Source organism: Furipterus horrens, unplaced genomic scaffold (genome assembly GCF_987537825.1).
Source record: "Furipterus horrens unplaced genomic scaffold, mFurHor1.1.pri manual_scaffold_17, whole genome shotgun sequence".
NCBI classification, from domain to species: Eukaryota; Metazoa; Chordata; class Mammalia; order Chiroptera; family Furipteridae; genus Furipterus; species Furipterus horrens.
The window spans coordinates 565,175-588,998 of record NW_028327187.1 but is presented as its reverse complement, the minus strand read 5'-3'; the positions used below and the strand labels follow the sequence as shown (position 1 = coordinate 588,998).

Sequence of the window (23,824 nt, the reverse complement as noted above, 5' to 3'; positions counted from 1 at the left end):
ATCAATCCCCTCACTGTTGCCCATGTCCATGGGTCCTTCATGTATGTTCCTTGACTAGTCCCTTCACCTTCTTTCAATCAGTCCCCACCTCCCCCTCCCCATATTCAAGTTTTGGGTCTTTTTTCTTTTGTTAATCAAAGTAAAAGAAACAAATGGGATTCTTGCATGTACTGAAAACTACCAATGCTGTATTAGCAATGAATCTACCAACTCATGTGACAGATAGAAGATTAAGTTCTTATACCTCCCATGACATTTCGAAGTAGACCGTTTTTGTTGTGGGAGGAAGAAAGAAGGAAAAGGAAAGGTCATGGATTCTTATCAGTCAGTCATATTGTCCTGTAAAATAGAAATGACTGTTTAATGTCAGTGAACAACCCAGATGGGGATTCACAGGTTTTTTTGTTAGAGCAAAGCATCTTTACCTCATTTTACACATTGGGGCTTACAGTCCTTTAAACTTTGCAAGTATAGAAGATTTGGTCACTTACTAGGTAGATCCTTAGTGCAAAACAAGTTATTTCTACTATCCAAACCCCCTTCTCTGATAAATATCAATAAAATCTGCACAAACCCAAGAACCAAAAGCCTTAACTGACTGTCTTCTGAGAAAGTAAGGCTTTGTATTAAAAAATTTACAAGTAACACATAAAATTATATGTTTAAGTAAAATCATAAGCATATATACTAGACTACAAGCAACAGTTAACAATAAATGCTTGCTAATCTTTACTTCTTACAAAACAATTATATATTCAGAAAATTCTATTTGGTCTGTTTATTTGATGCTTAATATTTCATTCTAGTCAAGATGCCTATCTTGGTCCACCCTTGTTGTTAGTCATGATTTTTAACATGCATCTTTCTACAAGTATTCAAACCTTAAAGAAGAGGATGACATATGTTTCTGCTACAAAACGTTCTATGTAACATCCATTAATATATTATTTCTTTTTCTAATTTTGTAAATTAGTAGTAAGAAGAATTAGGTTTTATGAAATTACTTTCAACTTACTCACTTGAAATATTTAGTTATATACATGCCTCTTGTGCTAAAAATGTGTTTTTATCTTTAAATATCCTGACGTTGTCTGTTACATTCTCAGTTGAAACCCAGTGCAGAGGCTGTCAGCATTGTACCTTTTCGCATAGACCTTTGCAAAATGGACGTTAATGCCCATATACAGATGGCCAAAGCCATCGTGCACTTATATACATGGCCTTAATAATGACAATTTCTTGTTTGTGTATTTCAATTTTAAAATTCTATAAAATCTGTCCTGTAAACCCTATTTGAAATTTTCATTGCCCAACGTTCCTTACATGATTCTCTGCTTCATTTTTTCCATTGCGTTTGCCACTATGTGTTGGATACCTGTATCTACATTGGTGCTGATGTACATATAAAGATATGTATTCACATGCGTCATCTCCCTCCCTTTAAAACGTGTAACTGTGCTTTCCGCCGGCCCGCCACTGCTACCACCACACCGCGTCCTCTCCGCCCCGGCTCCGCCCCTCCTACCCGTCTGGATGAGTATTTCTTCTTTATATCTTTGTTTGCTGGACTTCCGTGCAGCTCGGTTTTCTGGGACTTGTGGTTGTCTCTAGCTGTGAGGTAGTTGTACTCCTTCTTAGCTGTGGAGGGAGACACAGCCTGTCTGTCTAGGCCTCCATCTTGGCCAGGCTGAATGATTTTTAATGGGTTTTGGTTAATGATTAAGTTACCTATATAAGGAAATTTAACAGTTGACTGAAAGTAGATTGTGTAATAATTGAAACCATGCCCTATCCTGCTTATATAATGATTTTGTAAATGTCTAGAAATATTTGCTATCTCTTTCCTTACTTCAGAAAAAATTGTGGTATATATAAATCCCTGTAGATTTATATTTCAAACTTGAGTATAAATGAAGTAGAATAGCTTATCAATATGTGCGTAAAAATTGCAGACCTGTGACCCTTTATTCTGTTGTTGCATTTATTTTTGCACTATCATATGTCAGAACATATTTATTCCACTCATACCATCCATTATTGTCTTCTTCGGTCATGAAATATTTGTGCACTGATAGACAACGGAAATTGGCATGTTTCTGTCAGTTTTCCATTTCACTGCTGGCAGCTTTTGAACTTGGATAGAGTACTTTGCAATTCAAAGTGGAAGAAAGAACTTGTGAGTTGATTTCAAACTTTTGAGTAACCTCTGTTCAGCCCAATGTTTACTTAGTGTGATCACGGGACTATTGTTCTTCAGTCCTAAGAGACAATAATCCCTAATCAGGTACGTCTGTCTCAAGAGCCAAAAATAACTGTTTTATAGGACTCACTGCATTTGAACCAGCCTTTCAACTGAATTATACCCCTGCAAAGCTCTTGTGGCGCTTCGCAGACAGATAATATCAAATTTCCTTGCCTTCAGAATAAATTGACAAAGAACAACTCAGACTGGGTTCAAATCAAAGTTTACTTACTTCAATGTCATAGAAACTAATGATATTCAATTTCAATAAAAATATTTTGTTCCACCTAAATCTGTGAAGTGTACTTAATAGTAAGTTTTTCTCTATTTCTTTAACTATCTTTAAAATTCAAATCCAGTCATGTTCTAAGATTTATAACTACGCTATGCACAATTTCATCTTAAGTTCTATCAATGTTGTTTATAGTTCATTCACCCTGATTTACTGACACATTAACTGTTGACTTACTGAAAGGATGATATGGTCCCTTAAAGTCATCATTCATACCTGGGTGTTGCCTATAAAACATCACATAGATTATGAAGGAGAGCTATGGAGTGTTTATATGAAAACTTGTTATTTTAAAACAGTAGGAAAATGTGGGGGGGGGGACAGTAAGTCAATCCAACTACATGGCCACCACCTCAAATGGGGAGAAAGTTATTTCAAGTTATTCTCCAATGGACAGAGTAATTTTGTCATCATCAAGACTTTCTACTTTATACAATAAAAACACTGATTGTGAAGGTGCAGTATGTTATCTTCATACTCCGTCCATTGACCTTACACCTTAAAACAGCCAGGGCTCATGCCTATGGTGAACCTATTCCTGGAAAGGCCATGGGAGTTTAGAAAGGAAAGGTACACGGTAGACTCATGATATGGTGACCCAAGCTTTTCACTTGACAGATGAGAAAACTGATGCTCAATGTCCATGAGCTGGAACTGCAACTGGAGTGTGGGGCTCTCAGTTCACAATCAAGGGCACTTTCTGCTCCATGGAGCTCCCTTCATTATGAGCTATGTCCTGCCAATTTTATAGAAAAGCAAGAATTTAGCATAGGGTTTTTTCATCACTAAGAGAAGTGTTGTTGACATATATAGTCAAAGAGAAAACAAATGTTTAAAATCAGCTGAATGTATGGCAAAGCACAAAGGAAAACCATCACAAATTAGTAAGGTAATCAGCTTAGTAATTTTGGAAACCTTGATAAAGGCAAGGTAAATCAGTAAACATGACAATGGTCATCTTATGTGGCTTAGAGGCTAGCAGTAAAATTCAATCTGAACAATAGCAGAGACATTGAAATAAATCGTTTCTATTTGAGCTAGTTTGTAATAATAGTCCTAATTAATAGTAATTTTTACTGATTTCACTTTTTAAAAGAAACTGGTATTCTTGTAATCTTCATCTCCCTTGACATCTGATGAAAGTAGGCTGATTACTTCTCAGAAAAAAATAGTTGATGAAGAATATCTTTTATTAAAAATAGTGCTGGCCAAGTAATTCATACACAGAAAGCTCCTGTTGTCTCCTCTGACTAAGCCACCAGGACTGTGCTCCTGGTCAATGCCTCCACTTGGAAGGAACCTTTGGAGATCATTTGGAGAGCAAAGCAAAAGTTGTAATGTTTTTTCTGCTTCCTTGATGCTCTATGAATTCATTAATTTTATTCACAGACTCACCTTTCTTTGCCAGCAAAGAAACTGCAATTTATATTGTTTTATAAAAAGGATCCATTAACAATGTTAAAAACTTTCATGTCTCTAAAAATGTGGTATGTAATTACTTAATACTGAATTACTTAAAATACAAATACCAAATATAACTCTAATGTACCCGACTATATGTCATAAAATTCCATTCACTATTTATCTTTAGCTTACAATTGTTAAGTGACCCACTCTTTGAAATATTTTGCTTATAGTTACAACATAATTTAGAATAGAATCACCTCACAATAATAAAATTAAAAATCCATATACTGGCCTCCAATACAGTAAACACATAAATGCAGCAAGAATATAATAGCATAAGTGAAAGCAGAAAACAAGGTTAATTTGAAGGGCTGCCTTTTATAAATGAGGTAATGACATTCTTTTATTGTAATGCCACAGTCATGAAATAGTTTTAACTAGGTCTCTTTCAACCCTAACACAGTAAATATAGGCTGAAATAGTAGGAATGTGGGATGATGTATTTTAACCTGCAGGTAGTTTTGATCACAGTCAGTGACGGTAGGAATAAGGCAAGAGGTCTGGAGGGAGGGGAGGGAGTTATTGGGGGCAGGCAGGAAGAGCTTAGAATGGACAAGAACTGGGAATGTCCTGTACATGAGGCCAAGGCCACAAGGTCACAAAGGATGTGAAGCAGAAAGTACATGGAGAAGTCTGAGGCAATACGGAGTCTATTTTATGTTGATTTTATCATAAAATGTCTATGAGAAGTCAGTATGTACTTGGAAAAACAAAACGTAGGTCTGAATGTCAGAAGAGACATGACTAGGCTGAATGCAAATATTTGGAAATCATTGGTTAGAGGTGATCATTTAAGTTGTGAAGATTTTAGGACCTCTTAATGTACATATTTACTCATGTATCCAGTGGATAATTTTGAGTGTCACACACAGAATATTGAGAAAATTAGATTTATATTACTGAAGACACAAAGGTATTGAAAGAGTAGAATCTGCATTTTTGGCCATTACCAGATCCTTTTAGGACCTAGATTTATGTTTCAGGGAAAATGTACACTTACACTACTTTGAATGACAGCTTTTCACAAGAATCAGATTATAAGGCTGAGAGACTGTAGGTTAATGAGAACCTGAGATCTGTAGGTTCTTACATCCACTTATTACAAATTCTGTTTGTAAGGGACCTGCTATTAACCTTCTAAGAAGTTTATACTTCAGGCCGTGGAGTCCTAATAAAGAAAGAACATTTCCCTGGAAATTGATTGTCACATTGTTCAGTGGGGCAGGAATGGCTATTTTTCATCTCATCTCATTTGTGTTCTTTCATACGATCTGCCCTTTGTTGGAAAACATATACATTGCCTTGATTAGTTTACGAACAAAGGAGAATGAGCATATTTTTGTACGCGTAAATCACCTCTGTCTTTTGGGTTGTTCAGAAGGGACTGATTATTTGTAATCACCACTAATAAATTCAGATCCGGTGTCTCATTATTTAAACTTATTGATCACTAGGAAAGAAGAAGCACTGTGAGAAGGAATTGTAATTAAAAGTCTATAGGGTATACCGCATTCGCTTAAAACATCTAAATAGATTTCTCACAGTAACTAAGGATAAATCCATCCCTTGGTACATATACACCATGAACAGCTTGGATTGTTGTATTCAGTCTTACACAGTGAAATAAAGGCAAACTTATTGAAGTTAACCCTTAGTTTAAAGCAAAGTTTGGGTCTCTATGACAAAACCGTATTTGTAGCGGACAACATCGGACTCATTACACAACACAATGGGTTTGATTAACTCTGTATATTTAAGACAAACAGATCCAGCAAGTTAACTAAAATATGTATAATTTGGTGGCTGCGTGAATAAGACAAGTCTTTTCCATCGTTGCATTTTGGACTGTGTGTGTGGTAACCAGATGTTACTGTAACAAGCAAACAAACACGCTACCTAATAACATCACATAAGCAGAATTATTTCATTATGAATAAGATATGATAGATATTTTCTCATAGAATCATTTAAAGCTTCTGTTAATTTTTTTTAAATGTTTTTATTATTTTTAAAGAGAGGGGATGGGAGGGAGAGAGACAGGGTGAGAAACAAACAGGGATGGGGTCCGAAACCCAGGCACGTGCCTGGAGAGGGAATCCAACTGGTGACCTCTTGGTTTGCTGGAAGATGCCCGACCAACAGAGCTACACCTGCCAGGGCAAAGCTTCTGTTAATTTTATAAATTTTTCTTAAAACATAATATTGCTCCAGTAAAAAAAAAAAAAGTCATTCTGATATTCCTCAGTCATTTGCACACAGCATGTACTCAATATGTCTTTCTCAGTGAATTGTATAAGAGCAAACAAAACTTCATGTGTAAAGTATTTTTTTTTTAATTCCTCAAAAAGTTCATTGCTAATATCCTTATTTCCTCACTCCTTAGGTAGTATTTCTTACAAATTTGATTTAGAAAGATCTGAAGTCAAGTTTTAGAAAACTTAAAATTCTACCTCATTTTACAACTATATTGATTGTAACTGTTTCCTGTTTTTGAAGTAATTGTACACTATTTTTTTCATGGTGTGAAAGTGAAATATAAATTTATCTCTTGCTTTTTTTGAATATTGAAAAGAGTGGTTTTACTTATTTATAATGTTTCCTATTTATTTATTTATTTATTTATTTATTTTGTTGTATTTTTTTCCATTACCATTTATCTCTCCTATACCGTCTTCCGCTTCCACACCCCGCTGCAATCACCACTCCGCACCCCAACCCCCCAGAGCTGTCAGCTTGGTCTCTTTATGAGTCTGTCTTTAGTTTGCTTGTTAGCTCACTTTCTTCATTACATCCCACACATGAGTGAGATCATACGGTACATGTCATCTTTGCCTGGCTTATTTCACTTAACACAGTACTCTCCAGGTCCTTGGGGATTATAAATCAAATGTTGATGGGGACCACCCCTCTCCCCTTCTCTTCATAACTCTTGAGTATAAACATTTTGATATGTTTGGGTCTATAAAGGAAAATTTCAGCTGACTTTGAGTCATAGTGCAAATGTGTATGAGGTGACCCTAATTACATTTTGGGACAGAGATGAGATTGGCATTATTTTCATAATGTAAGGAATGCTATTATGTATCTGTTTCATTTACAAATCACATTGGTTCAGTGTGACTCCTAGAAAATGATAAGTAACTCAGTGGCTCTCTCTTAAGCTCATATCCAATCAATGAATGCCAGTGAATGAAGAAATGAAAGCCAGAACAGGGCAGTGAGAAATGAATGACTATCAATAGCAGGATGTCTTTTCCAAGGACTAGCAAAAAAGTGTACTGATACACATGTGAAAAAAAAAAGAGATTCTTGGAAGAGGCACTGTGCTATTTTTTGTAACAAACAATTCCTGCTGATTTCCTTTGATAGTGGACAATAATCCTACCCTCACTTTTAAACTGTTTTTGAAAAACACGTTTTATAATGAACCGAACTACAACAATACAAAAGGCAATTTCTCCAACAGGCTCTCCCCTTCTGCATTAAATATTGCTTGGTTTTCTAGCTATTACTAACCTATTAAAGATGTGAGAAAAAGGACTTAGCTTTAATCGCTTCTTATTTGTAACAAACAATATAACTCAAATTTACTGTTATTTTTTTCCTTTTTTTTATTGTTCTATTACAGTTGTCCCAATTCTTCCCCTGCCCTGCCCACCTCCCCCCTCTCACAGTCAATCCCCACCTTGTTGTGTAGGCCCTCCCCTTTCTTTTCCCTTCCCCCGCCCCCGGGTCACTGTCAGTCTACTCCTGTTCTGTTTTGCTCATTAGTTTGTTTTGTTCATTAGGTTCTACATTTGCACAATAGAATACTACAGAGCAGAAAGAAAGGAAGAACTCCTATTGGTTTTTTTTGTTTTCAACTAAGATCTTAAATGACCTCCTTTGGTTGTTGCCTTTAAGTATATTTGGGATGTTTTCTTGTGCAGCTTCTCTCTGTTGACATTTCTCCATACCAATTGTCATTCACTTTCCAATTGCTAGATTAAGGGACACTCTTCATGGTAGAACTCAAATAAGTCAAGGTAAAACAGTGGGGGAACACCAGGCCTCCTTCCTGCATCTATTATTGAAAGTACTTATATTTGAAATGAGTTGTAAGAGTTACACAGAAGCCATTGCAGCTCTATTTTTTAGAATGCCACATATATGCATTCATTAGTAGTTTATTGGAATTAACTTTTCATAATACTTACCTTTGATAGGGGAGTGCCTGCCATGTGCATATTTTCACATTCAACTCATTCATATTTCTCTTATGTACATAATTCATTATTGTCCCAATTCCAGCTCTCTAGGCATCATGATTTTTAAAAAGTCTCTAAAGCCAGATTGATTTCCCATTTTTGGCAATAGCATATGATATTGAGAGAGCAGTGGTAATTCAGAACAACCAGATGGTATTATTAAAAATAGCATACGAGATTATTTTAAGCTGATGGATTGTGGTTAAAGAGGAAATGAGAATTAGGTTGATCATATGGCCATTTCATAATTTATTATGCCAATGTTATTTGTAGGGACTTTTAAAAACATATGTATTTTAAATAAAATCAAATAATTACCTCATAATGGAAGCCATGGCCAATTGATAGTCTGAAAAAAATATGTGGACCTAAAATATTTGTTGCTTTTGATTCTGGAGTTCTGATAGCCTAAGAATGTTATGGGTATTTAAGGCAGTTTTAATTCAAACATGATCATCTTCTTAAAGAAGGCATGTTTACGTAGTATTGACCGAAGGACTTTTAGATAATGGATTTTCGTTACTTTCTATTATACTGCAAGACAGCTTAGAATATCTGTGTGAGACGTATAAACTTTTCACCTAGTGAGTGTAACCTGCTTACAGCATTTGCCTTATTTGTACATGGGTGCTTTCTTGTTCTATACGACTTCATGAGTACAGAAAAGCGAATTTACTATTAACTTTCAAGAGACGTCAGACATCTCCATGCATATTACTTGAGTCAATAATTTCAGAGATAAATATCAAACCTTCTGGTATTGTTAATATAGCTTTGCCTTATCTACTGTCTTTTCATTTGCAAACGGTCCAAAGCAAATGAGCTTTCAGTGTTCGGTACCACACACTACAGTCCCTAGTTGATGTGCACATTCTTCAGTTTGGTTAAGAAAATGTTCTAGTCGTTCTTAGTTTTAAGCTTGTATTTGATCACCATCACATACTTCTTTCCATTTTATTGCTCTATTTATTCCATTTTTTTAAATTAAATTCATTGAGGTAATATTGGTTATGCAATTAATGACAATGGTGAGTTTTTTACCTTTCACCACACATTCCATAATAATGCCAACCTATATAATTCAAGTCATAAACCATCTGTTACTTGACTGACATTTGGTTTGTTTGAAATGCATCGATTAAACAGACATGTTGTGTAACCATGGCAATGAAAAAATATTTTGCAAATATAAAAAGAACTGGCATTTGAGAGAAAGCACCATTCAAAACAAAACTTGTAGCTCCTCTCATGGAAACGTTTACAAATAATTTTACAACTAGAAAATGTAAAATATTGACTAATGTTATAAAAATTAAGGTGACTCTTTGTATCATATGTGATCTAGAAATACATCGTCTCTCAAGCTCATATCATCACCAGCAATAAAAAAGTGCCTACGTATCTGACTTGGTTAATTATGTAACTAAATTACATGGGCAAAAAGGAAGAGAGTTAATATGATGGTAAAAGGTCTGAAAACTATGCCAAATTAGGATGGGAATATTGACACAGAATTGGAATATTAGTATGTAAGGCTAAATTACTGCAACACTGAAAGGCATGTCATATAGAAGAAGACTCACACTTATTCTGCACAGCTCCCAAAGGCAGATCTAGGGAAAGCTGGAGGAAATGCATCCTTCTGTCAAGGTTTTCATTTCTAGCAGCTACCAATCCTTGTAACACGCTCTAAGCTGAAGAAGTAGGTAACTGAAGTTGTTTGAAGCAGAGTAAGGTAGTTGATTCTGAGCACGAACTTCGTGGTAAATATTTTAGCAATTGGTCTGTCTTATTTCCCTCTCACTTCCTGGTCTGATTGCTGGATAATGAGGGTCCCGTGGGAACCTATAAGTTTTCATGTAAGTCCCTAAACCTAAATATGGTTAGCACCAAGAATGTAGATGTTTCTCCTGATTCTTTCTTTAAATTGGTACTTCGGTTTCATCTTAGAGACTGTTGCAATGGTCTGCTTTTGGTTTAATATCTGGTTTTAATATTACTTAATACCATTTTTGAACATGTGCCAGTTTCAAAGCATGTTGATTTTCAGTTTTATCCTGTTTTTTTTTTTTTTTTAATACTCACCTGAGGACATTTTTTACATTGGTTTTAATGAGAGAGGAAGGAAGGGGACAGAGAAGCATCCATGTGGGAGAGAAAAATCAATCGGTTACCTCCCTTCCCTCCCAAGCCCGCATCCTAGACATGTGCCCTGACTGGGAATCAAACCTGCAACCTTCTGGTAATGGGATTTGGCTCCAACTACCTGAGCCACACCAGCCAGGACTTATCCTATTTTGATTGATCTGAAATGAATCATGGCTTAAGGAAAGATGTCCTCATAGAATAGCACACAGTCTTCTATTATCAAATAAACATTCCTGACTCATTTGCCAAAAATTAATTACATACAATAAATTTTAAAAATCATCAAATGCCATAAAAGATTGAAGAGTAAAATAGAGCTAAAGGAGGATCTGATTCTGGGATAGGTGAGTAATATGTTATGGTATTTTAAAAAAGCTTTAAAGGATGAAAACCTCAGGAACAGAATGCAAATGGGAAAATGAGATATATGTGTTGGCCACAAAATGTATGTTTATTATTACAATATATAGGATCACAGGAGCTTAAAATATGCTTACTAGTTTGATACGAAGAATTTTATATGAATCAAAAACAACCCTGCACTGGCATTGGCAGAGGGTCTAAGCTAGACTGGGTCAGGGTGTATTTGAACTGGAGTCAGGGGAAGTGCAAGGTTGGGAGGATGAGTTTGAAAACTTTGACAGGTCATTCTAATGAGCCCTCTGGAACACGACACTCAAGCATTCCGTAATGCAGTCCCAGTCTGGGCCCGTCTGCCAGCGTGACCTTTCTGAGGTGCCACGTACATCATGTTATGGAAATGTAACGACATTCACCTGATGTTTAGTATGGAATTATGCCTTCTTGAGGTATAATAGACATAAGAAAGTGAGGACTTTGATAGCTCGCTTGTAAATGAGTCACCGAGGTGACAGCAGTATTATTTCTATGCATTTATACTTTCTGGAAATTCAATGGGTTAGAGCTAAAAACAAGGCGCGCCGATTAAAGGGAGAGCCACCTCGTGAATTTTTCTCCTCCTGGGAGAAAAATAAGTAGCCATTCAGTGAGACATTTATTCATGAGTGATCCAGGATTTATTTCCATCCCATCAAGGCACTATTACAGTCAATAGATTGTTTAATTTGTATGCCACAGCTTGCTTGAAGGGCTGCAGACAGGCACATTATGACGCAGTCATTAGCATGATAGCTCTTTTATATTGCATAGTAATCATCTTCAGCACCTGAAAAGGGGGATGATTTATCCTTCTGTGTGAGAGACCTGAGGAATGATTGCCGTGAAATGGTTACTATTTGTAAATATATTGGATAAGGGGAATGCCTGTGTATTTTGAATGTCTTCCAGTGATGAATCTGAGCAGAAAGAATTTATCCCTTAACAAGTGAAGGGCAAATGAGTTAAACCATGTTTCCGAAAGTTACTGCACAGGATTCATAAATTGTTACGTTCATATAATTATTTTATGTTGTTCACATCTCTCTGGAAGTGTCACACATCGCAAAATGTAAGCTTAAGTAGGAATTATTGAAGTAACCACAGGGAAAATAGTTAACTGTTTTTTGTCTTATTCAACGTTAATTTTTCAGAAGCTTTTTAAAACAATTCCTAAAAAATGAAATTCTAATAATCTGAGTTAAGGAAATCTCCCATGGAGATTTACATGCCAGTGGACAGCCTAGTTATTCACAGATGTGCAAGTACAGAGCCTCTTGTGAAGTCACTGATTAAAAAGTAGAATATCTATATGTGAATAATGATACCTGGATGCCTTCTATGGATTATAGAAATAGGTAAGACAGTGTTCCAGGCTGTAAACTTTGAAACTGTGCATGAGAAAGATACCAAATCTCTATAATGTGGTTGAATTTTATACAATTTTAAAATGATATAGTCATTCTTGTCCCAGCAACATGCTTTGATCTCCACACGAGGCATTCTGATATTGCTTAAAGCTGACATAAACCAGATTGTTTATTAACATGACTGTTTGCTTTGGATATGCCAAAGGTGTGTGTGCGTGATAATGCCCAACATAGGAACTGCATCTCAGGAAGACAGTGTTGGTGCTGGTAGTGTTTTTATGCACATTTAGGAAGGGACAAAAAGCACTATTGTTCCCTCAAGGGAGTCCTTCCAACCCCTTTTATTCTCTCTTATTTACCCCTGAGGAGAGCAATTTATGAGTGTCAACAGGGTTGAGGATGAGTACATGAGCGGGCTAATTATAGATGAATTCCGCAAGTTGCTATGCAAGAGCTTTTAGTTAAGGGACTTTCTAGTAAATGCGGCCTAGGGTGGGACTTTGATTGCCACCCTTTTGCAAATGGACAAGACAGTGAACACAAAACTTCATTCCCCCTAGCATTTGACACGCCTGCCCCTTCAGCAGCACACTGGAAATTCTACATTAGTCTATTTTGTCAGCAGCAACTCTTTTCTTCCTCGTGGATTCTTTTATCTGGGTGTAATGCTTTAAACGATATATATGGTAGAAGCACATTCACACGCACACACATGATGCGTATGGCACATTATGAATCTCTGTGTACTTGCAATACATTACTTGTGTCTTATGGAAAAGATCTCATAACAGTTATGGACTTTGGTGCAACCAATTATAAATTAGTCTCATGATAAACTGTGTTATTTTACATGTAATGATTTTTCATCTGTGTTACAGACAATAGTTAATTATAGATTAATGTCTACAATGTAGTATTTTGGACATTTTAAAGTGCTCTCTTCCTTGTATTACATGCTGCTAGTAGTGAAGTGTTTTGGTTGATGAAACTACCCCTAAGCTTGGGAGCACAAAACAAAACCGAATTGTACGTGACACTTTTAGGTCAGGAATGGGGGTTGGTGCCTACACAAGAAAGTGGACACGAAATGTCATTCCGGAGATGGCTGGAATGAAGCAAATAAGGCTCACAGCTGGGATGTCCAGAACGGGCTCTTCACATATACACTGAGCACTGGACTGGCGTGGCCAGAACTGCTAGGCCGCTCTGGGTATTGTCCTTCTTCTCTACAGCGGCCTCCTAGGGGTCAGACTTCTTTCAGTGCGGCTGGTTTTCCGCAGAGTGAGCACTCAAAGGGAGCGAGACGGAAGCTGCAGAGCTTGGTGACACAGGGCCCACCCGCAGTTAGCGTGGAAAAGGCAACGGAAAGTGTGAATACCAAGAAGGGAGACCCACTGGAGGCTCCGGTCCCTGTAGCAATGCTGCAGACACAATACTGCTATCTGGTGGCGGTATCACCCTTCCGGGAGGTCTTGAACCTCCCGTTTTAGATATGTAATGTTCCATCTGTATATTTGGCAGGTGTCTATCTTTTATATTCTGCTATAATTACCATTTAAGATGAGAGGTACAGTTTGCTATTATAATTACCATCAGCTGCCATGTAACTATTTTTATTTTTCAGAGGATAGAATCGATTTAAATAAGTTGCAATTCAAAATATTGCCCCTAAGATTCTTTGAAAAGATGATTTGTACTTTAAAGTTTCTAAGCCTACATGATTGAATAAGTTCCTTATTATTTACTCTTTCAGCCCACCCAAATCTTACAGACATAGCAATAAAATGCTCTTATATTTATTCATGCTTATTATTCAAAAACATGATTCCTTGTCAAATAGTAGCTCAATAAATCCATGTTGAAGTGATCAGCATTTCCAGTGCGCTGGAATGTCTAGAAAGGCTGACAGCCGCTTGCTTTACAACAAGTTGACGTTATTCTGTATCTGGACGTGCCTTGCTTCAAAATGGCATGAAAGCCGCACTGCTGCCAGGTGAAGCGGGTTCACAAAAGCCTGAAATTGTTCCCACATCAAGACAGCGTGGATGTGACTTCACTAGGTGGTGGAAATAATGTGTTTTCTAAATTGGATGCATTAAGCAATTATTCAGCTCGTAGCTGAAACGCTGTCATTTCCTGCCTCCTCTCAGTCCCAGCGGCGCGTCACGTTCCACCTGCCAGAAGGCTCCCAGGGAAGCGGCAGCGACGGAGGCCTGGGAGAGCAGGAGGCCCGCGGCGTCCCCAGCACGGCCCACGCGCTTCCCCTGGGCTACCCTCAGGAGGACTACTTTGATCACGCTGCGCCCAACAACCGCACCGAAGGCGACGGCAACTCTGATCCGGAATCCGGTAAGTGACACCTCTCCCGTCCTGCGGTAGAAGCGTGGTAGGGTTTGCAGCTCACGCACCTGCACTCACCATACCGTTGGCCAGCTCACGGCGTTAATACGGGCCCCACAGCTTTCTAAGGCAGAAACGCGAAAGTAGCTGAAAGGCCCTATTTCCTGTTGTCATTTTGTTCAGGCGTAGCTACAACTTTCTATTTGCATCTGCACATACATGTAATTACTCGTACATAACCAGCCTTTCGTTTTATTTTATTCGCTTGTTTGTGTACATGGAGAGTACTTTTATAATTAGGGGCAAGTGTTTAGATTTATTTTTCTTCTAGATAAGAACTGTAGAAAATTAATTTTCTTAAGCAAATAAGAGATCCTGACTCCAAAGCTGAAGAGTTGATCTGGGGTTTTCAATAAGGTACTGAAACCACATGTCTTATGCCATGTTACCATTTAGAAAGATATTCAGATTTGGTCTCCAGACTGAAGGCATAAAAGGCTATATTTTACAAAATTCAAGGATGTTGAATTCTTTAAAAAGGTCAGGAAGCCAATACTAAATAGAGAATTCATTACATTTATTATCTTGAACATGTACAGAACATCCTCGCTTCCTCATAATTTTAGGAAATGCAAAATTTGGTAACATTATACGGAGCTCTAAAGATTCTTGAATTCCAAGAATTTTAATTTTCTCCAGATATGTGTTCTATTTGTATAAGTGTGTAGGTACAAAAGAGCATGAATTATATGTGAAACAGAAGAGACATGGGTATAAAAAATATGAAAAAACAGACCAAATAACTAGCAAAAGCATAGAAAATAAATTAGTATATAAAATAGAAATTTGAAAAGCTAGTTTGAGCATTAAGGTTTGTATGCGTGCATAAGTTAAATAAAGGATCTAGTTTTGAGAACAAAATGGCTTACACATCATTGTGTTTTCAGCCCCTATTTTTGAAACTCCAAAAAATAAGGGAAATCAATTGATTGAACATCAACTTTTTTCAGTCACTAAATTCAGAAAGCCCTAAACATCAGCTATCCCTATATTCAGTTGTATACTTGGAATTTTTTATCAATATTCATTGTGTGGATGAGAAATTCTGCAACCTGCAACACTAATCTACTTTTCACTTACTATGTACAAGAGGACATAATGACTTCTGGTAGAAATAAAAAGTTGTAACTGTATCCGTCACTACAATAAACTCAGAGTCAATCTCTAATAAGAATGTGGTCACAAGTAACAAATATGCATTGAACAAGGTATCCTTGCTCTTTTTTGCTCCGTAAATGACTATGTTAAGCGTAGGCCTATCACTTATTGGACAATACGAATAACATAAAGATGGGGAAATGGGGTAAAGAGGTGAGGGGATTAAGAAGCATAAATAGGTGGTCACAGAATAGCCATGGGGATGTAAAGTACAGTGTAGGAATAGAGGAGAGAAATGTTTAGTTTCTGGTAGCCCCTATTTCTTTGCTCATTAAATATTTTGTTCATAATTACAGGAGGAAGCAATGGCAAAATCTAAGTTAACAAAGTTTTTTTTATTAATTAGGCTTTATTTTAAAGTTAGGATGGCTGTAGGCAATAATAATATATTTTTGCTACTTGTTATTTTAGTAAGCTTATGCAAAGGGTAGAGATAATTAAAAATGAGTGTCCATTTCTGTATATGTATAACCATATTAATGGATCAATGTTTAAAGTTTAATTTTACTATGGGTAATATTGACTATCTACTCTCATGCTGGACCTGAAACTTCCCTCTAAGCCACATTCCAAAAACTTTCATTGTCCATTTTGGACAATAAGGGACCTTATTATTACATACGTGTGTTTTGTCTTGATCAAAAAAATAGCTGATGCAAAATTTGCCATAGCAAAAGCATCTCTTTAGGCTAATACAGAGGATGAGGTGCACTGGTTCTTCAGAAAGAAACTGTAGCTCTGAAATAGTACATAGTGAGGGGATCCATGATGTGCAGCAGTGTCAGGCAATAGCACCACCAATAACAATGTAAACCGTTAGAGGAAATAAACGCTTTCCTTGAGCGATGGAATTAGCTTATGCAGATCCCATTTCATACTCTGACATCTTCAGTCTGCTTCCTTTTCTGCTGATGACTTGTGCCAAGCAATCCCTTGTAACTTCACAAAAACAGAGAGAAACACAACTTTTGTAAATAAGATTTTGCCCACAATTTACTACAGGGATTTATGAATACTACGTTAACAGATAGTTCCCAGGTTGATAAAAATCTGCTGGTTAGATGAAGAAATTAAATGGTGCCATCCATTCTCTCCAGTCTTTTGCTAAGAATATTAACTTTCTTTTTTAAGATAAAGAAACAAGCATATGCAATCCAATTATTTCTCTTGTAGGAGAAAAGTTTAATAAAACATGCTGTCCCAGTCCATTTCAAAACTTTTTGAATTTTTTCATTTCACAATTGCAATCTTCTGACTTCAGCCTTTGGTATGAGAGTCACTTAATGCCACACTGTGGGTTTTTGTCTTGTTTGGAGAACAGCCCCTGCCCCAGAGCTTCCCTCCCACCTTCACCTGAGCAGGCAACGGGGACCATTTCCAATGGACCCAGCTCTTCAAAGCTAGCTCTTCAGTTAAGAACAAACCAAGTCCAATCCATAAGCAGCATTAGAGTGCTGCTGGCCGTCTGTGGGGTCTCTAACAGCCGAAGTCTTTGCATCGTCAAAGGATCAAAGGCTCGCAGAGGAGCAGATGTGACAGGGCACCACTAGGAACTGTAGATATCAAGAGATAGTATTGACTGAGGTGGTTGGGGGCAGTGTGATCCTCTTGGGAATACTCTAAACACATTAGACTACACGTGGCTCTCATTCATATCTAGTTCTTTATAAGCAGCATTAGGTAAAATGTAATTTATGAAGAGTTAAAATGCTTTCCAGGGTTCTTTTGTAAAGCATTGCTCTGATATAATAATTCAGGCTAAGTTCTGAGACATGGAAATATTAGCAAAGGTCTGCCATGTTAGACCTCAGAGACTTTTGAATAGTTCATGTACATGGAGTCAGATGTGCATATGTGTTACTCTCTCATTATGGGTGAGTTGGAGAGAAAAGGGTAGCATCTAAATTTCTAAAAATCTACCGGCATATTATAATTGGAATGATTATAGATAACATCCCTGTTGCTTTGGAAGAGAAATAGTGAAACAGAATGTTTCTAAAGAGATCCAAGTCGGTCTTTGTGAAGGGGGAAGAGGACCTCGTTTAATCAGTTGTTTCATTTGCTTCAACTGCCAAAGTTAGGTCAGCCGCAAGTTTTCAAATCTTTCACCAGATATGGTCATTTCACATATGAAGCCACTCTATCTGTTACCGTTGGTCTAGTGTCTAAAATTTGAGCTTAAAGTAACAGTACTCATGCAGGAGATGTCATCAATTTTTAAAAAGTGTCAACGCTTTTCTTTTACGCTACAAATTTCTGTGATGCAAAAGAGAAATAGAGTTCCCACAGTACTGAGAAATAAGTAAGTTCTAGATTTAAACTTAGAAGAAATGTATTTTATCATTAATTTTAAAATTATAAATTTCTCTGCTAGACTGTATCTCAAGTGAACATGTCTTTGACATGCATTTTTCTTTCACTAGATCAGGTTTGCTTAACACTCTACTGTGGTACTGGTACTAATTAATTCACAAAATGGAATTAATTAATCTTTCCCTGGCAACACATTTTGATTGATCCTCTACCAGTATTCTAATTACATGTTATAAAAAGTTCAAGACCAATTGGATTGACTAGAGAAATGCCAAATTTGGTCTTGATCTGCTGAGACTGTTGGCATAAATAATATTACAGTAATTATTAGCTGAACATTTCATTAGTTAACTAATTCTGAATGTAGACAACTTGGAACATTCAAAATAAAGCTATGAAACTTCTAAAGGATCACCTAATAATGGACTGTTAAAATCCCACCCTTCATAATTAAGAATATTAGGAGTCAGATATCTGAAGGCAAAACAAAACTGTTCAAATATCTTACCAGGAAGATTTTGATCAATGGGTTCTATGTGAGCTATTTGTTTAAAAAAAAACAAAACAAAACAAAAATATCATTCAGTTTGTTAGAAAAATAATAATGAGGTGGAAGGAGTAAAATAATTAAATAAGTAATTTGAATCAGCTCGGCAAACCTGAAGTCATGTATTTTGAAAGAAAGGTTACTCAGTACTGTCTATGCCTACCAATGCATTCTAGTCTTTGATGTGTTATATAAAGAAAATACATTATATATATATATAATATATAATATATATATATATATATTACAAAGACTGGTTCCACCCACAAGTTCAGCTGTCAGCCACTGCTTGGGAAAGAATAAACCACACTTGACAGTAGTTTGTATCCTATTCAAGCTTAAGAAAGTTTAAAAAATATTTCATAATAACAAAATGGATGAAACCAAGCTTACTATACCGTCCTATCATATCCAACTTTCCTATACAGGAAATGCAATCACAACACAGACCAATTGAAAAATGACTTAAAATCTGCAGTATCTAGGCTTTGTGAAGACCATGAAGGATTTATACTAGAGGTAATTTTTAAAAGTAACAAAGTCATTGATCAAAATGAAAAGTCTATCTCTAAAGTTGGAAACCTGACTGTATCTTCAGTATCTTTAATATAGATTAGATAGAGCTTTATCACTCAAAAGCAGGCCGCTCTATGCAAAGCAGTCTTTTATCTTGTACTTTCTGCTTGGAAATGACAAATTCCAGGAGCCTGGCCCAAGCTGGCAATTGAAAGCCAGCGCCATAGGTCTGGAATGTCAGAAACTTGAATGACTGCCTTCAGTGACAGAGAATACGCGGCTTCCTCTTCACAATAACCCTTCCTTTGCTACTAAATTTTTATTAGGCTACCTGTGCCATATAATAAAGTTCATTCTATTATTTATGAGCCACGAGGCAGTTTTTTATGACTTTCTTTCTTCGGCTTCTTTTATCTTAGTCTCATTTCTCCCTTTTCTTTGCCTGTAAGATAAGACTCTGCCTTTGTATACTTTTTTGAAAGCTAATGTAATTAGTCATGCAAGATGAAAGTTTGGGGTGACTTGGGATATTTACTAACATTAGCCACACTCCAATTTCTTCTTTTAAAATAATTTATATATTTTAATGAATGAGGAGCAATACAGCAATATATTTTGTCTCTGTGACTTTTAGATTGTAGAGTAACTTGCAACTCTCATAATTGCTTTCATCAACAGAACACTCAACAACTAGTGAGGATCAAGAACTTTAAAAAAAAGGAATTACCATAAACAATCTTACCAGGATTTATGCAATATGTTAATTTATATTTTTATCAAATGTTGGACATACCCAACTGATAATAGGAGTCACAGTGTTTGCTGAACACAGTCTTTCCCCATTTTAATCAGTTGTTTTATTAATTGTTTAAGTCCCACTAAAGTGAAAACAAAGTACACAGTCTTTGTCTGGTACTTTATTTTTTCAAAGTTATATTAGAAAATTTTGCAGATTACATTTAAAAAATTCTTCTAAATAGTATACATAAAATTAGCCTTTAAAGGTTTTTTCCTCAGAAATTTCTTCTATAATTTGTATTGCTCTCCAAAGAAATGAGAAAGCACGTGATTTTAAATATTAATTTTGGGTATCTATTTAAATCATACTTCTAAAACCTTGGATGTTAAGTAATAATGTTATTGTAACACATAGCTGTGTGATCACAACAATGAGGGAACTAGGCTGAACTGTAATGCCCCTTCTGGGGTCAGAATTCCCTACTGTTACAGTGCACACATCCCCGTGTTGTCTTTTATATATGTCCTTGGGTTGGAAAGCTCTCAGGGATCTTAATGCCACCTAGTCCAACTCCCTTGTTATGCAAATAAGAAAACTGAGAATCAGCCATTTTAAGCAATAGCTAAATGTCCTAAACCAAGATTTAATCTTTATCATGTTCTAAATTAGATCAGTCACTAATGTCAGTAAGGAGCAATTCGTTAAGAATACACAAGTATAAAATTGAATTATGTACCAGCCCTCAAGGGAAATGTTGATTTAGGGGGGATTTTCTACAGCTTTTTTTTTTAATTTAATTTTCAATGACAGTTGACACACAGAACTGTATTAGTTTCATGAGTACATCACAGTGATTAGTCATGTACATACCTTAGGAATGATCACCCACTATATTTATGATTTCACTTATAAATGAACATACAAAAAAGTGAACTCATAGAGAGAAAAAATTGGAAATGTTATTGTCATACTGGACTGTATCACATATATAACAACATTTTCTCCGTAGGGACATATAGAATTCATTGGGGTAACATTGCTTAATAGGTTTATATAGGTGTCAAGTGGAGAGTGACAGGAATTTAGGAATGGAGAGTTGAGTTTTCAGAGTTTTTAGTAGTTTAAATGAGGGATATATTTCCATATTCATGCTGTGTCTCACCTTCTTGATATTCTTTTTACATTATTTTCAAAATATTCAGAGGAAATTCACCTTCTGTAATTTATCTTAATCCCAATTGCTGTGTAAGTAGCACACATACTAATGAATAATAAATTCTGTGTTAGAGAACAATAGTAAAGATTAGCTTTGTTGCCATAATGCTCCTTTAGAATCTTCTGTGTATCATATTATGTGGTCACCACCCCAAGTCAAGCCTCCTTCCATCACCATTTATCCCCCCTTCACCCTCTTTCTCCTCCCCCATCCCCCCTCCCTCTGGACATCATCACACTGTGGTCTGTGTCTGTTTCTTTTCTGTTTTAATTTTTTCTTAATCCCTTCACCTGGTATAGTTTTCCAGTGGTGGGATGAGACTGTGCTTCCTTCAGAACTGAACCACACAATTCTTTCCTAATTGAGATATCCATTTCACTGTATACTTCCTAGCCCTTTGAAAAAGATGTGTCCTCAGAATGCATAAATACTTCTTGGCTTTGAGTTTAAAAAGGAGCCAATTTTACGGAGGCACATACGTGTTAAGTCCTTTTAAAGAATGTAGCTAATTAATGTCATTATTTAAGATTAAATTAAAAATTAATAAGGAATTCAAGGATACTTTGCTTAACTGAGACTCTAATCATCTGAGATGTTTTTGGAGTATGAATGCACCAAAGGCCTTGGCAGTTGTTGGATTATCATGTTCCTTGTTCAGCTGTTTGTTCTTTTCCATAGATAATTTTCTATAAAACTACTTTCACTGGTTCAGAGCTATGCAACATTGCAATACTAATGATTTTTAACGTTCAGTCCCCTGCCCCCAGGGTTGATTCAGAATTGAATTGGACAGGAAAACAGGATGTATTGAACAACATCACACAAACATCTGTTTTTATTCAAGGAGAAAATTGGAGTTTCAGGATTCAACCAGAATGCAGTCCAAATATTGAAGTTCCAATTAAAAGCGCCATTGTATTGATCTGTTAAGTCTTCCATCCTGAAAGAACTAGCCATTACCTTTTGCAGAAGAGCTCAGCTCCTAAAATATCTGAAAGCCAAATATCACGGGGAACTATCCTAAACAGGCTGAACACACTTCAATACCCGCGTTACTCTTTGAAACATCCCCTCAGGGTTTCAAAGGATATGAACTGTGGCTAAATTAAAAAAAAAAAAAAAAAAACCAAAAAACCCTTTCTCCTAGAACGATCCCAACAGTGTGAAGTGAAACTCTCTCTCCATTATCGCTCAATATAGAATAAAAGCAGAGGGCTTTCAGGGCCGAGGGTAACAGCCGCTGGACAGGTGAAATTAATCACACATTTTCAGCGGAGTTTTCAGAGCTCTCAGCGATTCTAGTTTTTCCAAAAGGAAAAAAAAATATTGTAGCAAATTCAAACTAAGTCCTTAAGAGTCCTTAGTCTTAAAACACATTGATTCTCTTTGTTTTGCCCACTCCTGGAGAGACTTTTCTCTGAAATGGAAGAATTGTAACCCTCCTAAGATGAAAAGAAATGCGTTAAGATGGAGGCGGTGCACATGTGTTTTGTCCTCTTCCGTTTTCGTGAGTCTAGTGATGAAGAGAAGCTTCAGTTCCACCACTTACTGGTGATGGGACATTTGGCAGGACATTTAGTCCCCTGTGGCTCAGTTTCTCTACCCTGACAAGGGCGGTGAAAACAGCCACCTCACAGCGTTGTTGCCTTAAAGGAGTGTGTGCACACGTCTCTGCGTATACACACACACCTACAGAATTTTACACTGTTTTTTCTTGAGATACTGCATATTCCCACACAGGGAGGGCTCTTCAGAGTTTCACGTGCACACACACTACCTGGAGATCTTGTTTCAAAAAGGTGAACTCAGCAGTCGAACGCGGGCACCTGAAATTCTGCATTTCCCAGAAGCACCCAGGCCCTCCCTGACTGGCAGCTCAGTGAGCTGGCCAACATCCCACAAGCCTAATGGTTGCCGGTTCGATTCCCAGTCAGGGCAGGTGCCGGCGTTGCGGGCCAGGGCCCCAGTTGAGGGCGTGTGAGAGGCAACCACACGTGAATGTTTGTCTCCTTTTCTTTCTCCCTCCCTTCCCGTCTCTCTAAAGATAAATAAATAAAACCTTAAAAATAAAGTGCCCAGGTGATGCCAATGCCGCTACGCTGGGAGCCACGCTGTGCCTAGCAAAGCCCTGACAAACGTGTTGAGTAGCTGACCAAAATAGGGATGAGGGAGAGCACTGCAACGATTGGCCATGATGCATCAAGTCATTAAAATAACTCATATGACGTGTGATAGAGCCTCAAAGATATATCAATGGAATAGGGAAGCAATCCAGATGTTTCCAGTTGCACATGGGGTGCTGCACGGTTTTATTGGACTACTTCTGCGTGTATCCAGAGGAGCCTGCTTTTTGTGTGCGCCTCCAGAGTCATAAAAAGAAATGTCCTGTTGTTAAAGTCCTAATAGTTTTGAGAAAGCATATTTGCTTAGCGATTCAGTGTAGATGTATTCTATGATAGAAAGTTTAATTGGATAGCTGCTGATTATGTGTGAGTTTTATTCCTTTCTTTATCTCATTGCTTACTAATAGATCCTAGTTTAGTTTGAAAGAGCGAAGAATTATCGACTGATGATTTGTTCTTGCATCTTGTTTCATTATCATCACTCATTATTTTGGCAATCTTTTCCCTTAATCTCCCCCTCCCAATATGATTTAGGGGGCTCTATGCCTCTAGTCTAATAGACATAAAATGAAGGGAAGTTTGTGTCTTTAGTATGCACGATGCTTTCTGAATATAGATGCTTAGGGAAATCGTAGGCAAATGTGTTTTCC

The 23,824-nt window shown here is 36.8% G+C and overlaps 1 protein-coding gene across 1 annotated transcript in view; it reads left to right on the top strand.

Annotated features, from left to right (window-relative positions):
- The window catches only part of LOC149990326 (protocadherin-11 X-linked), a 264,374-nt gene that overhangs the window by 188,850 nt on the left and 51,700 nt on the right, over window positions 1-23,824 (top strand). Inside the window, exon 5 of the mRNA XM_090264435.1 lies at window positions 14,313-14,511. Coding sequence (XP_090120561.1) covers window positions 14,313-14,511 — 199 coding nt within the window. The remainder of the gene's footprint in view (window positions 1-14,312; window positions 14,512-23,824) is intronic.